Source organism: Chaetura pelagica, unplaced genomic scaffold (assembly GCF_000747805.2).
Source record: "Chaetura pelagica isolate M959 unplaced genomic scaffold, ChaPel_1.0 scaffold548, whole genome shotgun sequence".
NCBI lineage: Eukaryota > Metazoa > Chordata > Aves > Apodiformes > Apodidae > Chaetura > Chaetura pelagica.
Genome location: NW_009970728.1, coordinates 772,666 through 784,033, shown reverse-complemented (window position 1 = coordinate 784,033; position 11,368 = coordinate 772,666). Strand labels below are relative to the sequence as shown.

The 11,368-nt window shown below is 40.1% G+C and overlaps 1 protein-coding gene across 1 annotated transcript in view; it reads left to right on the top strand.

Moving 5' to 3' along the window:
* The window catches only part of CELF4 (CUGBP, Elav-like family member 4), a 741,704-nt gene that overhangs the window by 511,100 nt on the left and 219,236 nt on the right, over nt 1-11,368 (top strand). The window contains 1 exon segment of the mRNA XM_010007136.1: nt 8,244-8,256. Within this exon segment, the coding sequence (XP_010005438.1) occupies nt 8,244-8,256 (13 nt within the window).

Genomic DNA, 11,368 nt, shown 5'->3' with positions numbered 1-11,368 from the left:
AGTCATATTACATGTCTATAAGGTTCTTGAATCTAGCAAAAGAGCAGTAATTGCAAGTAGATTACATAATTTGCCTAGCTAAAAGTCTATCTTCCTTACCGGTGAATGTTTCTCTCTGTCTTCTTTTAATTTCTTCTCTATTTCTTCATTTGCTGTTTCCAAGATTAGAAGGGAGTGTTAAAAGAAAGGCAGCCCCACACCTGCCATGGTGGCATTGAGATGTGCATTGTCCTCTTCTACCTTCTCCATGATGGTTCAGCTACACCAAGCAGCCAGGTTGGAGGTGATGGTGATGCTACTGTAAATGGTTGTAAATACAGTAAGAAGGAAGAAAGAGAATTAAACATGTAACTTGATGAACTCATCCTCATTCTTCTAGTCCCTCAGAGCAAGAAAGGAGAAAAAATAGACTGTGTGAAGAGATCTGAAGGAAAGGGGGAAAATAAGAAGGAAAAGGTCTGGGTGGATTGCAAAACAATTTTAGGATTTGTGGAAAATGGATTTGCAAAAGAAAGTGAGAGATCTATTGTGTGGTGCCATGTGGATTTTCACAAATGCATATGATCAGCTTCCTCTCTATCTTCTCTTCCCTCTGCTTTCCTAAAGTCCTATCATCAGAGCCTGCTGTTGGGAGGGCAGCGTGAGGTTGCTCAGTCCTAGATGGAAATCAGGCAGAGTGAATGCTTGGTCAGTTTAGCTTTGAATGAGAAAGGAAGAATCCAAAAGGCAGAGAAGGAGAAAGAGAGAGAGGAGGAGTCAGAATCTCAGATGCTTTGTTAAATTAAAAGTTCAGAAGCACAGCAGACCCTGTACTTGATGTCACTGATATGAATTTCAGGTCTTTCCTTCTCAGAGAGCAACAGGGAAGGAAAGGAGAGAGGCAGAGGTGACATTTAACCTTTCCTTCCCAAAAGAGCAGAGGAAAAGGCTGTCAGATGCAAGGAGGTCAAAGGAGCTCTGACCGTTACCACCCACCACTGGGAGAAAGGCTTGTTCCTGTTTGTGTTTCGAACAAGACAAAGAGATCTTGATGGAAAGAAAACCCATTACATAGCTTGTTTTAATGGATTTTAAATGCCCTTATTTACCAGCAGAGGCAATAACTTCCTGTTGGTATCAAAGCATCACCAACTAAAGATAAAATAATCTCTCAACTGACAGTGCATTAGGTCAGGAAATAATTCTCCTGCTTTCTCTATCTAGCTTTGCATAATTGACCCTGTGAATTATGGGGGTGAAATGGGGAGATCACTATCTTCCAAGGCAGCCAGCATAATCTGGGCAAAAGGCAAGGACCAACACTGTGCAGGTCTGTAGAGGAAATTCTTTTGTGTCTTCTAATACCCATAATATTTCACCTGCAGAGACATCAACCAAAAACCAGAATGCTTCATGCTAACACGGATAAGTCCACTGTTCTTTGCCAGGCTTTATCTCCTCCTTGGCTAAGCTAAAATCTGATCATTACTATAAATCCAGACTCTCTGTCTTGCTGACAAATTGGAGAAGAAATTAACTCAATTGGATAAGTTACATTCTAGACACCTTTCCATGCTGAAATGCTAGGAAACATACCTAGCATAGTAGGTTCCTGATTGTCCCCCTCCCCTTTCTTATTTTTTGATGATAGCTCAAATAGGTTCAGTTTATTACTGAATATTTGGGATTGGAAGTGATCTCTGGGAAGTGATCTCTCATCTAGTTCAGCACCAGGAAAGGTTGGAGCCATTTCTGATGAGAAAATCAACTGCTAGAACTAAGGAGATGGGAATCAGCTACACTTTGCTGCTTTTTTTTTCTGTGGTTCATGTAGAGTAGGTTTCATACTCTCATATCCCTTCTTTGTTTAGAATAGAAAAATGTTGTCTGGGCCAAAATGAAAGTTCTGCCTTCGTATTGCTGTTAAATGTGGGATCTTAAAACTGAATGGTAGACAGCAGTGGAATTATTGCTTTGGATACTGAAGTAGGTGCTTTTTGAAGCAACATCTGTTCCCAGAGGTGATGACCCCAGCTTCCCAAAACCTTTCCTACTTTTAGGAGAGCTAGGTCCTTCACTTGAGGTAGCTGTTCCCATAACCATCTTTTGTACTTGTATGACCTTTCCCAAGTCCATCTTTGCATTTTGCAAGAAAAGCCTCCAAAGCCTTTCACCATTTCACAACTGCACCAACCTACAGATTTTCAATAGTGATGAATAAAGCCCTCAAAAATCATAACACGAATCAGCTTAAAAATCATTGCTTTTTTGTTTTCTTGTCAATGGTTACATTTATGACTTCTTTTCACTTCTCTTGTGTTTTCCAAGTCTTCAGTATTTAGGATTTGGTTCATGTTTAAAAGCTTTTGTTGTTCACAGCAATTAATATCTGGAAAGGTATTTATTTTTTAACTGAAAGCTGTGATTTGCACACATAACAGCAGAAATCTGGGAGGTGTCATGGATTAACACGAAATATCCTGACACTGAAAGGAGTTGCCGGAATTGGTAATATGGATTCATTATTGCTGTTCTGGTAGCTTCTTTGAAACCAATAAATATGCTTTCAAGGATGTTAGAAATTCAAACAGGAAAAAAAACCAAACAAAAAACAAACAAAAAAAACCAACAACACAAAAAAACAACAACAAAGACCTTGATAAAAGAAGCCAGTAAAAAATAACTGGTCTACTATGACAAAGATGGTTCTTCAACTGTATAAGGATTTGTGGGAAATTATTTTTCATGAAGTATGCTAGTGATCTCTCTGGTGCTTGCATTCTGGAGGAGGATAAGTTCATCCTCTAAAGTGTTGCTTGAGATTTTAATTGTGAATTCATGCAAGAATTCAAAAAGTTTAGTATCGATTTTCTTTAGTGCTAAACAACCTCTTAGATGTAATTCGCTTGCATCTTAAGTGCAAAAAGGCAGTGGCCACTCAGTGAATCTGGAGGGTGGAGCTTTCATTTTGGATTGTTGTTTTTGTTTTGTTTTTTTTCTTTTTTTCCACTGCTAAAGAGAAAGGATTCCTCATGTCAAATTACCAAAAAACAGCTGAAGAGGAAAAAAAGACAAAGCCTATGGAACATGCCACAGATCCCTCTGAGAGGAACAAGTGGCTTAAGAAAGACCCTTTGAATGATCAATTCCCTTATGTTGTTCATTGATTTTCTCCTGGTTTTCCCTTATCTTTCTTTTCCTGTTGATATCTCTTTAATTGATTCCTGATTACAGATTACTCCAGTTACAAACTGTTATTTGTCAAACAATGGAGCCAGGCTTCTCTCTGAGGCTTGAGGAAACACATGCATCTCTTGATGATTTCAGGAGGTTCAAACTGAACAAGCTGTAGAGTACGTAAGATGATATGGTGGTAATTGGTAAAGAAGGAGTCGGTACGGACTCTTCTTCAAGCAACTACCTTGCTTACACTCCACAGCCTTTATACTCTAGGAAATCCTGTATCCTGCGAGAATTACAATGCAGTAGGAACTGCAACAGAGTTCAAAATGTGCTTCTCAGTCTCATTATCAACTGCAGCTCTGTTTGCAATGCTTAGCATATAAATTATTTAAATTAAACTAACTACATAAATTATTCAAGTTTGTTTGTTTTTTTTCACCCTCTTATCTTTAACAGACACTGCATAAAGTTCAGTGCTAGTGGTGTTACACTTCACTACCAATCAGATAGGAATGCTGAAGGTACCTCACAACACTGGCAGTGTCCAAATGACCATGAGACTCTTAGGAGGCAGTTACTGAAAGCTGAATGATAGTGGCACTGGAACAGCTCATCACCAGTGACGGGCTGCATTCTGCTCACCAGGGTAAACAAGGAGGAAATTACAAAGGTAATTACAGGAGAGATGGTTGCTCTGGAATCAGTACAAGCTAATCCTGTTAAATGCTTTGTGTTTTGCCTTTGAATGCATCCAGGGCTTGTTGCTCCTGCTGTAGGAAACCTGATCAACATCCACACTACAAGCAAGCCTAGTGTACTGTCTCTCCTCATAAAACAACATCCTAACCTGGTCCCTTCTCTCCTAGTGAACAAGTTACTAGGATGAACAAGAGTGTGGTCGTGATCTCTACTGTCTTCTCTTTTCCTGTCACCTGCTCTATCAGCTTCCTAGCCAAAGTCCATAGTGGTTAGGGTGAAGCTCTGACTTGCAGACTTGTGCAAGCAGACTGTTTCTTTCGGGCCTCAGCCAGACATCTGGTTTAGGTGCCTGCAGTAGACATGTATGGCTGCCAGCTTTGAGAAAGCAATAAACTAGAGAGCCTGCATTAGGGACACGGCTGTCAAAGGCTGGTTCCTAGACAGCTGTCAGAGAGAAGCAGCGATGAGGTGTAATTGTGAGATAAAACTTGAACAGAGTGTTTAGTTTCAGTGGAAGCCGTCTGAATTATCCTTTATACACAAATCTTTTGTTTCATGCTTTATTCTTTCTCTTCTCTTAATTCCAGATTTCAAACATGATTTAAGAAAGCAGTCTCCACCAGGTCTTTTGATTTTGCTCTGATTGATTTGTAAATCTGTGAGGACAAGGTTGGGTTAGATTTCTGACTGTGCCCAAACATTGTGACACATCAGAGCTGTGGCATTTGTGGGGGCCATACTTCAGCTGTAGGAAAAAAAAAAAAAAAAAAGTTATTTAATTCATCACAGTCCCCATGGACTATGCATGTGATGTTTTCAACTGATCATCACAGCACAAGACAAAATCCAAAATATTGGTAGCTACCTGTTTAGTGCTGAGATAGTGTAGTGGTGTAGTATCAGTTCAGAGTGCAGATGAGTAAGATAGAGAAATACATTATTAATGTATTACCTCATTTGAAGAATATATGGATGTCCGTGACATGTTCCTTGCTGAAGGAAAAGTGAAATAGAAATCCTATGGCAGGAGGACATACTGTTAAGAGGCCTGCAAAGACATGTTGTAACGTATTCAGAGCAGCATCCCCTTCATCTCATGGCTTGAAGCACCCTACCAGGTGGTAGTACCTCAAGGGAAAGGGTATGGCCTGTTTTGCCACTTCAGTGATTTTGAACCTGTTTGAAAGGCAAGTTAAAGGCTCAGATTATTTGAGTGTGGTGAGGATAGCAGACTGCCACTCTTTTGATTTCACAGTGAGTCTCCTGATACTTAGTGTTTTCCAATTACCCACAGCCTTTGCAAACATTTGTGCATGTAGCATTGTGGTTTTATTTTATTTAAAAATTGTAAAAGAACAAGATCACAGAATTGTAGAGAATGGCTGGCAAACCTGAAACTTTAAAGCACAGAAGAGCAAAAAGAAAACAAAACTACCCAACTACCTCTAAAAACAAAGCAGAACAAAAACTATTTTAATGCATCCTCATGATTCAATGCAGAGGAAGAACAGACTTTCCTATCTTTTTTTCAGCAGTTTGGAAGTGCTGAAATACAAGGGAGTGAGAGGTATGTCATATTCATTAAAGATGGATGTGGCATGCTTCTTCCTTTTTAGGCTACCAAGAGATGACTTTCTGTGTGTGGTGATAACTAAGAGGATAAGAGTGTGCTTCTATTGGTTTCATGCTTGCCTGTATTGGACTAGATAGAGGTAATGACCCTGGAGATACTGTATTTACTTCTCCTTCCTTATTTACTTTGTTTCTTTTATTTCACTTTAGGGGACTAGGCTGGAATTGACATTTCTTTCTCTTCAGCTGCCGCCTCCTCTCTCAATGCTAGGTCTCTGGGCACTGAGTTAAGCCAGACAGTAGAATGGACCTGTTGTAAATAGTGTTGATAAATTGGGTAGATAACACAGCATGGCCTGGTTTACCCCAGTGCACAGAGTAATAAAAAGGAGCTTCCGCCTCTGAAAGGTCACGATATTGACAAGGGGAAGAGCTGCAGGAATGGCAGTTTTGAGAGGCTTGTCGCTAACACCACTTTTCTGCAGGAGATGCTGCAGGCATTTATGCCTAGGCCTCTTCCTCCCTACCCTCACCCTTGAGGTCACCGGGTTCCATGGTGCGGGGTCTGACCACCACCCAGCTGAGGATCCCTGGTGCTAAATGGGTCTGAGCAGCAAGGCTCACAAAAAATCTCATGAACTAGCTAAATTCAAAATGGCCAACAGCACCGGAGTTTTCCTGACTTGGACAAACTGACCCCTCAGGACTACCCCAGCAGTACTTAAATGCTTTGTCATCTCATCCTGTTTACAAAGGAGACCTTAATGGTAGGGATACAGATATCAGTATGACAGAACTCTCCCTAACAGTTCAGTGGTTTGATGTGTTAAGTAAAAAATGTTCTCTTTCTATGCTGTTTCCGTTATCTCATTGCAGACACGAAGCAGTGGAGGGAAGTGCAATAGCCAACAGACAGTCCACACAATAACCATCACTGAGACATCCCTTTGGAAGTGCCACAACACTCATGGATCACAAACATTGATAACAACTTGTGTCACAAGCGTTCACCACACAGAAGGCAAAAGTGAGATCAGCTAAAGCACTAGCTCTAATGGATAATTAGGAGTCTTAGACCACTTTGAGGAAACCTACACACAAAAAGTGGGTCTTTAAAAAACATGTCTTCCCCTTTGAGTAGTCAGAGTAAATGCTGTAAATTCAAAAGCACCAAATCAGAGGCAGCAGGAGAGAGAGTACAGTGGGGTTGACATGTGCCCACAAATAACAGCAAATGGAATAATCTCCAAGGCCCTGCCAAGGCTTCAAGTTCTGTGGGTGTCACAACACTTCTAAACAGCTTTCTAGTTAACATACCCAATATCATGACTGGAAATTCAAGTCTAATAAGATTTTCTTTAAAAGCTAACTTATAGAGCCTCCTGAATGCCATAGACCATGCCATTTGGCACCAGCATGTGATATGATTATACAATATCTGCCATTCTGTGTCACATCAAAGGTCCATGTAGTCCAATAGCCTTCCCTGACACTGGCCAACAGATCATGCTTAGCAAAAAGTATCAGAACACAGTGTCTGTGGAATGATTTTTGTCCCAGTTGCTTTTCCAGCCGTCAGCACTCCAAAGCTTCTGGGATTCCTAAACCAAACTTGTACATAAAGTACATTGTACATCAAAGAGAAAGTATCCATAAAATGGAGGCATTGCTACTTAGTGGGGAAAAACATTTGCACTCCCCAGAGAAGCTAAACAAGTATGACAAAATATTGATTCTATCATTTGATTTCAAGATCAATGCCCATCGTGCATTAGAAGAGGGAGCTTTTCTACAGTAGAGTGAGTTTCTTAGCTCTATAATGTATTGTGCTACTCTAATAGTATTATACCAGAGCTGGTTTTCTGAATGGAGGGGAGAAATGGGTTTTGTCACTTTCTATGTCTTTTTGACTGTTTACTTGGCTACAGTATTGGCTTAAAAGTAGGTTCCAGCAGCACTCATGGCCTGCTCCCAGCTAAATGTTGAACTCTCTGTTGAGTTTTTTATAAATGAGAATGAGGTTTTGGGGACATTCGTATTTTGCACTGAGAATTGGCCCATGCAGAAGGCTAGAGTTTGATGGATCATCAATTTGTGTCATTTACTGCAATTCCAAATGCAAAGTGACATGAATTTGGAAACCTTAGCTAGGCAGGGAACTGTGAGGCAAGGGTTGACTTTGGCCAGAGTAGGAAATTGTAATGCCTTGGGACGATAACAGCAAACTGGCTCAGGGGACATCTAAGCAAAACCCAAACCATGCCCACTGAAAAGTCAGTCTAATTATTTAATACCTTTTATTCCTGGATAGCAGCATCACAAAGCCCAGAATGGCAATCCTTGCTTTGGCCACAAGCACAGTCTGCCAGGGAGCCAAGACCAGCTCATTAGATGGCAAGATTTGCACTCCTTGCAAGAAGCTGGTCCCCATCCAGTTCTGACAGCCTCAGCCAGCCTGTGCCATCTGGCTGGGACAGGTCTCCAAACACACAGCAAAGCCTTTCTCAAAGCCCTAGCCACATGGATAGACTATTTGAGAGTGCTTGAAATGGTGGTCACCATAAAGTGTAGTGGCTTTTGGCCCCAGTGGCCACTTTGTCACAGATGTTGCTGGGGTCTGTTATAATTTCCAGCTACTTCTGGAAAGCACAGTTATTAGTAACCATTAAATAAGAGCAGAAGTAGAAAACAACTCACCCTCACTTTACCCTGATCCACTGGGCAGGTATGAGCTAACACATTTGTCTCTTTCTGCTAAGAAAGTCGGGGTTATAAACATGATTTTTATAATTGGGTTTTAATGTATGTAGAAACCACCTAGCAGTGGTAATAGTTTTGCACCAGAAGAGCCTTAAGACAGAGAACAGCTTCTCTGAAGTGTTAAGAATCCCAGCACATTTATCTTAATAAGTTTTATTACAGCCTGCCAGTTTAAACCTAATGACTAATTTATCGTATAAAATACCAGCAATATATTTTTTTTATTTTGCTAATTAATTATCTCAAACAAAGGTGATATTTATAAGACTGTCCAGAAATGGTATGTGCATTAAAATTGCCTTGCAGTAGGAGATGAAATTCTTACTAATATGGGATCAAATTATTACTGTATTGACTTAGTTACTTTATTACCTCATAATGGATTTCTTCATTATTTTCCCCTGGATTGTAGCATTCATGATTGCATTAAAGTCTGTTAATCTATGCAAATATCATTAGGAGCTACTAATAACCACAGCAACTTTCTTCAATTTCAAGGAATGTGGTAAGTACTCTCAACACATTGTTATGTTCTGTTAGTGTGATGGGATTAACTCAGTCCCTGAGTGCTTGGGACAGTGGTGAGCAGCAGATCCCTTTGATCCTTTTCTTTCTTAAGGATAGAAAAGGTGGAAGGTGGAAATATGATCTGCTGTTTACAAAGCAAATGCCATTCTCAGCTCCACTACTCTAACTCAGACTGGTGTTTAGTGAGTCACGTTATTTTGCAAAGAGCTTTGCCATATATCCTTCTTTTTTTTTCTTTATTTTATTTTTTTTCCCAGTCCAGCTATTTATCCACAAAAGCAGTAGTCTACACATGAGCACATGTGTTTTTAAACTCCAGTGGGTAGCAGTTATATTCTATAGGTTAGATGATGGAGTGGTGGGATTTCTACATGCAGGACGAGACAGAAGCAAATAGAGTAGGTGAATGTTCAGCATTGGGCACAGCTTTTGAGTATCCCGTGTGTGATCAGATACCTTCACACTGGTGTTTTAGAGTTGTTCAATCACCTTTTCAAGGGGGCTGAGTTTGCTTCAGAGCTATGAGTGTGTCTGTGTTTGCGCTGACCACTTAAAAAAAAAGAAATGTAGACAAATATTATGCCTTGAATGTTCCCCTTTTCAACAGCACTAAAAACTATAAGATACATGCATAAGTGGAAGGATAGGTAAGGGGATTGGGTAGGAAGTAACAGGTACACATCAGTTGAGCGCAATAACTATTTATCTCTATTACAGATGAGTCCAATTTCCCATTTCCCTTGCTTAGATAATGAGGTTATAGACACCTTTGTAGTGAGGCACACAAAATTAGATAGAAGAAAATCAGGCTAAACTGGATCACTAAGTGAAAAGGACAGAATTTCACCTCTTTATCCACATCTGCCTAAATGATCTAGATCCATAGCTTGTGCACAACCAAGACAATCACAACAGCATCTTTTCAGCAATGATTTATATCTGATCAGTGCAATATTATTCTTGCAATATTAGGGCTTACGTCTGGCTCTCATGTCATTTCTGAATGGCACCTGAAGCCTCGTCTTCAAATTGACCTTAGACTGAAATCAGTTTAGGCCCAATTACAAGAGCTACTGAACTCTGGGTGCCCTTGTTTTGCTCCATCAGCACGTGCACCACAGCTGAGAGGACGACAGGCTTTGAAAATGTTAAAGGCTTCAGTTTTTGGCACAAAAGCTGCATTCTGAACTATGAACAAGCAAAACAGGCTTGAGATGGAGTTGAGCAATCCCACAGCTCCACAGGTTCCTAGAATCCCTCTCTTCTCCCTTACACAGTAACATGAATCTCCCTCCCAAAATCTCTGTTGTCAGGGTTTTTTTAGAAAAAAAAGAGAGAAAACTTCACAACATTACTGTGATGTCAAAGCAAACTGGTGTTGGATCAGGCATTTGCACTTCTCTAAATGGATCAACAAAATGTGATTGTTTGGTGTTTGGCTGTCAATCTGCATTTGGCTCAGAGGGGATAATTTTAAGTCAGAATGCGCTAAAAAGCAATTCCGTAGATGGAAGCAGTCTTGGACCCCATGAAACTTTCTCTTTTGTGCCAATGAGTGATCTTGTTTAGTTAAATAAAAGACTCCCCAAACAATGTTCAGTAAGAAAAAAGCAGGGTAAATCCATAAGAAAACATGTTTTTTTCTTGTGTATTCTTTCTATTTTTTAAAGATGAGTGGCTATTCTTCATGGCTAAAAAACAAAGAGAGTTAAACATGCTTAAAAAACAAAGAGAGTTAAACATGGTTAAAAAACAAAGAGGGTTAAAAAACAGAGATATTTAAAAAACAAAGAGGGAAGCAAGCCCAGGAGAAATACAGGCAGTAAATTAGATGGATTGGTTGAAGCTGTTATGCATTAATTATATTTCAGGATCACCTGGGCCCCCTCTCCACCAGACAGCAGAGCCTCTATCGGCTGGGCACTATACAAGCACTGAACAAAGGGTGGTAACAAAGCAGCATTAATGGTTGTATCAAGGGTCTCTCTGGCTGGTTTCCTTTCCCAGATCGTTGCAGAATACAAGCTCATTAATTCTCTGAGTTTAGACGGGTTCTGTCAGTCAAGACCTTTTCACAAAACTGCTGAGCGAACCTCCCAACATGAACTGGTTGGGAATTTTGAGACTAGAAATAAAGGAGGCTTGTTAGCCATTTTTTTTTTTTCATCTGACAAAGTTCTTAACCTGCTAAGGGGTTACAGTAGACTCAAATGTAAGGAAACAAACATGATAGGAGGGTAATTATTTACTAATTGAAGCATTAATTTGGAAGAAGGTGGATCCCACCAGAGAGTAGTTTGGCTCTCCTGTGCTCAGCCTCCATTTTATGCTGGGAAGAAAGTGCAGCAGTTTAACCCAAAATGGGACACAAAAGCATCTGCATTGGACTAATGGAAAAGTGGGATACAAGGGTTTCTTCTTATTACCTCAATCAAGCTTATTTGGAGTGGCTAACATTGCTTTTGATTAGCTTGATACCTGCTAATAAAAGTCTTTCTTCTGTTACTAGCTATGTGTCTAGCTGGATGGCTTTAATGTAGTTTGGAACTTTCAAAAGTCTGTATGCTAGTGATGTTCCCAATGCTGTCATCTTGAGCTCCTCTCAAATAGCAGTGGGGGGACATAATTATCCGCTGTAAATCAGAGC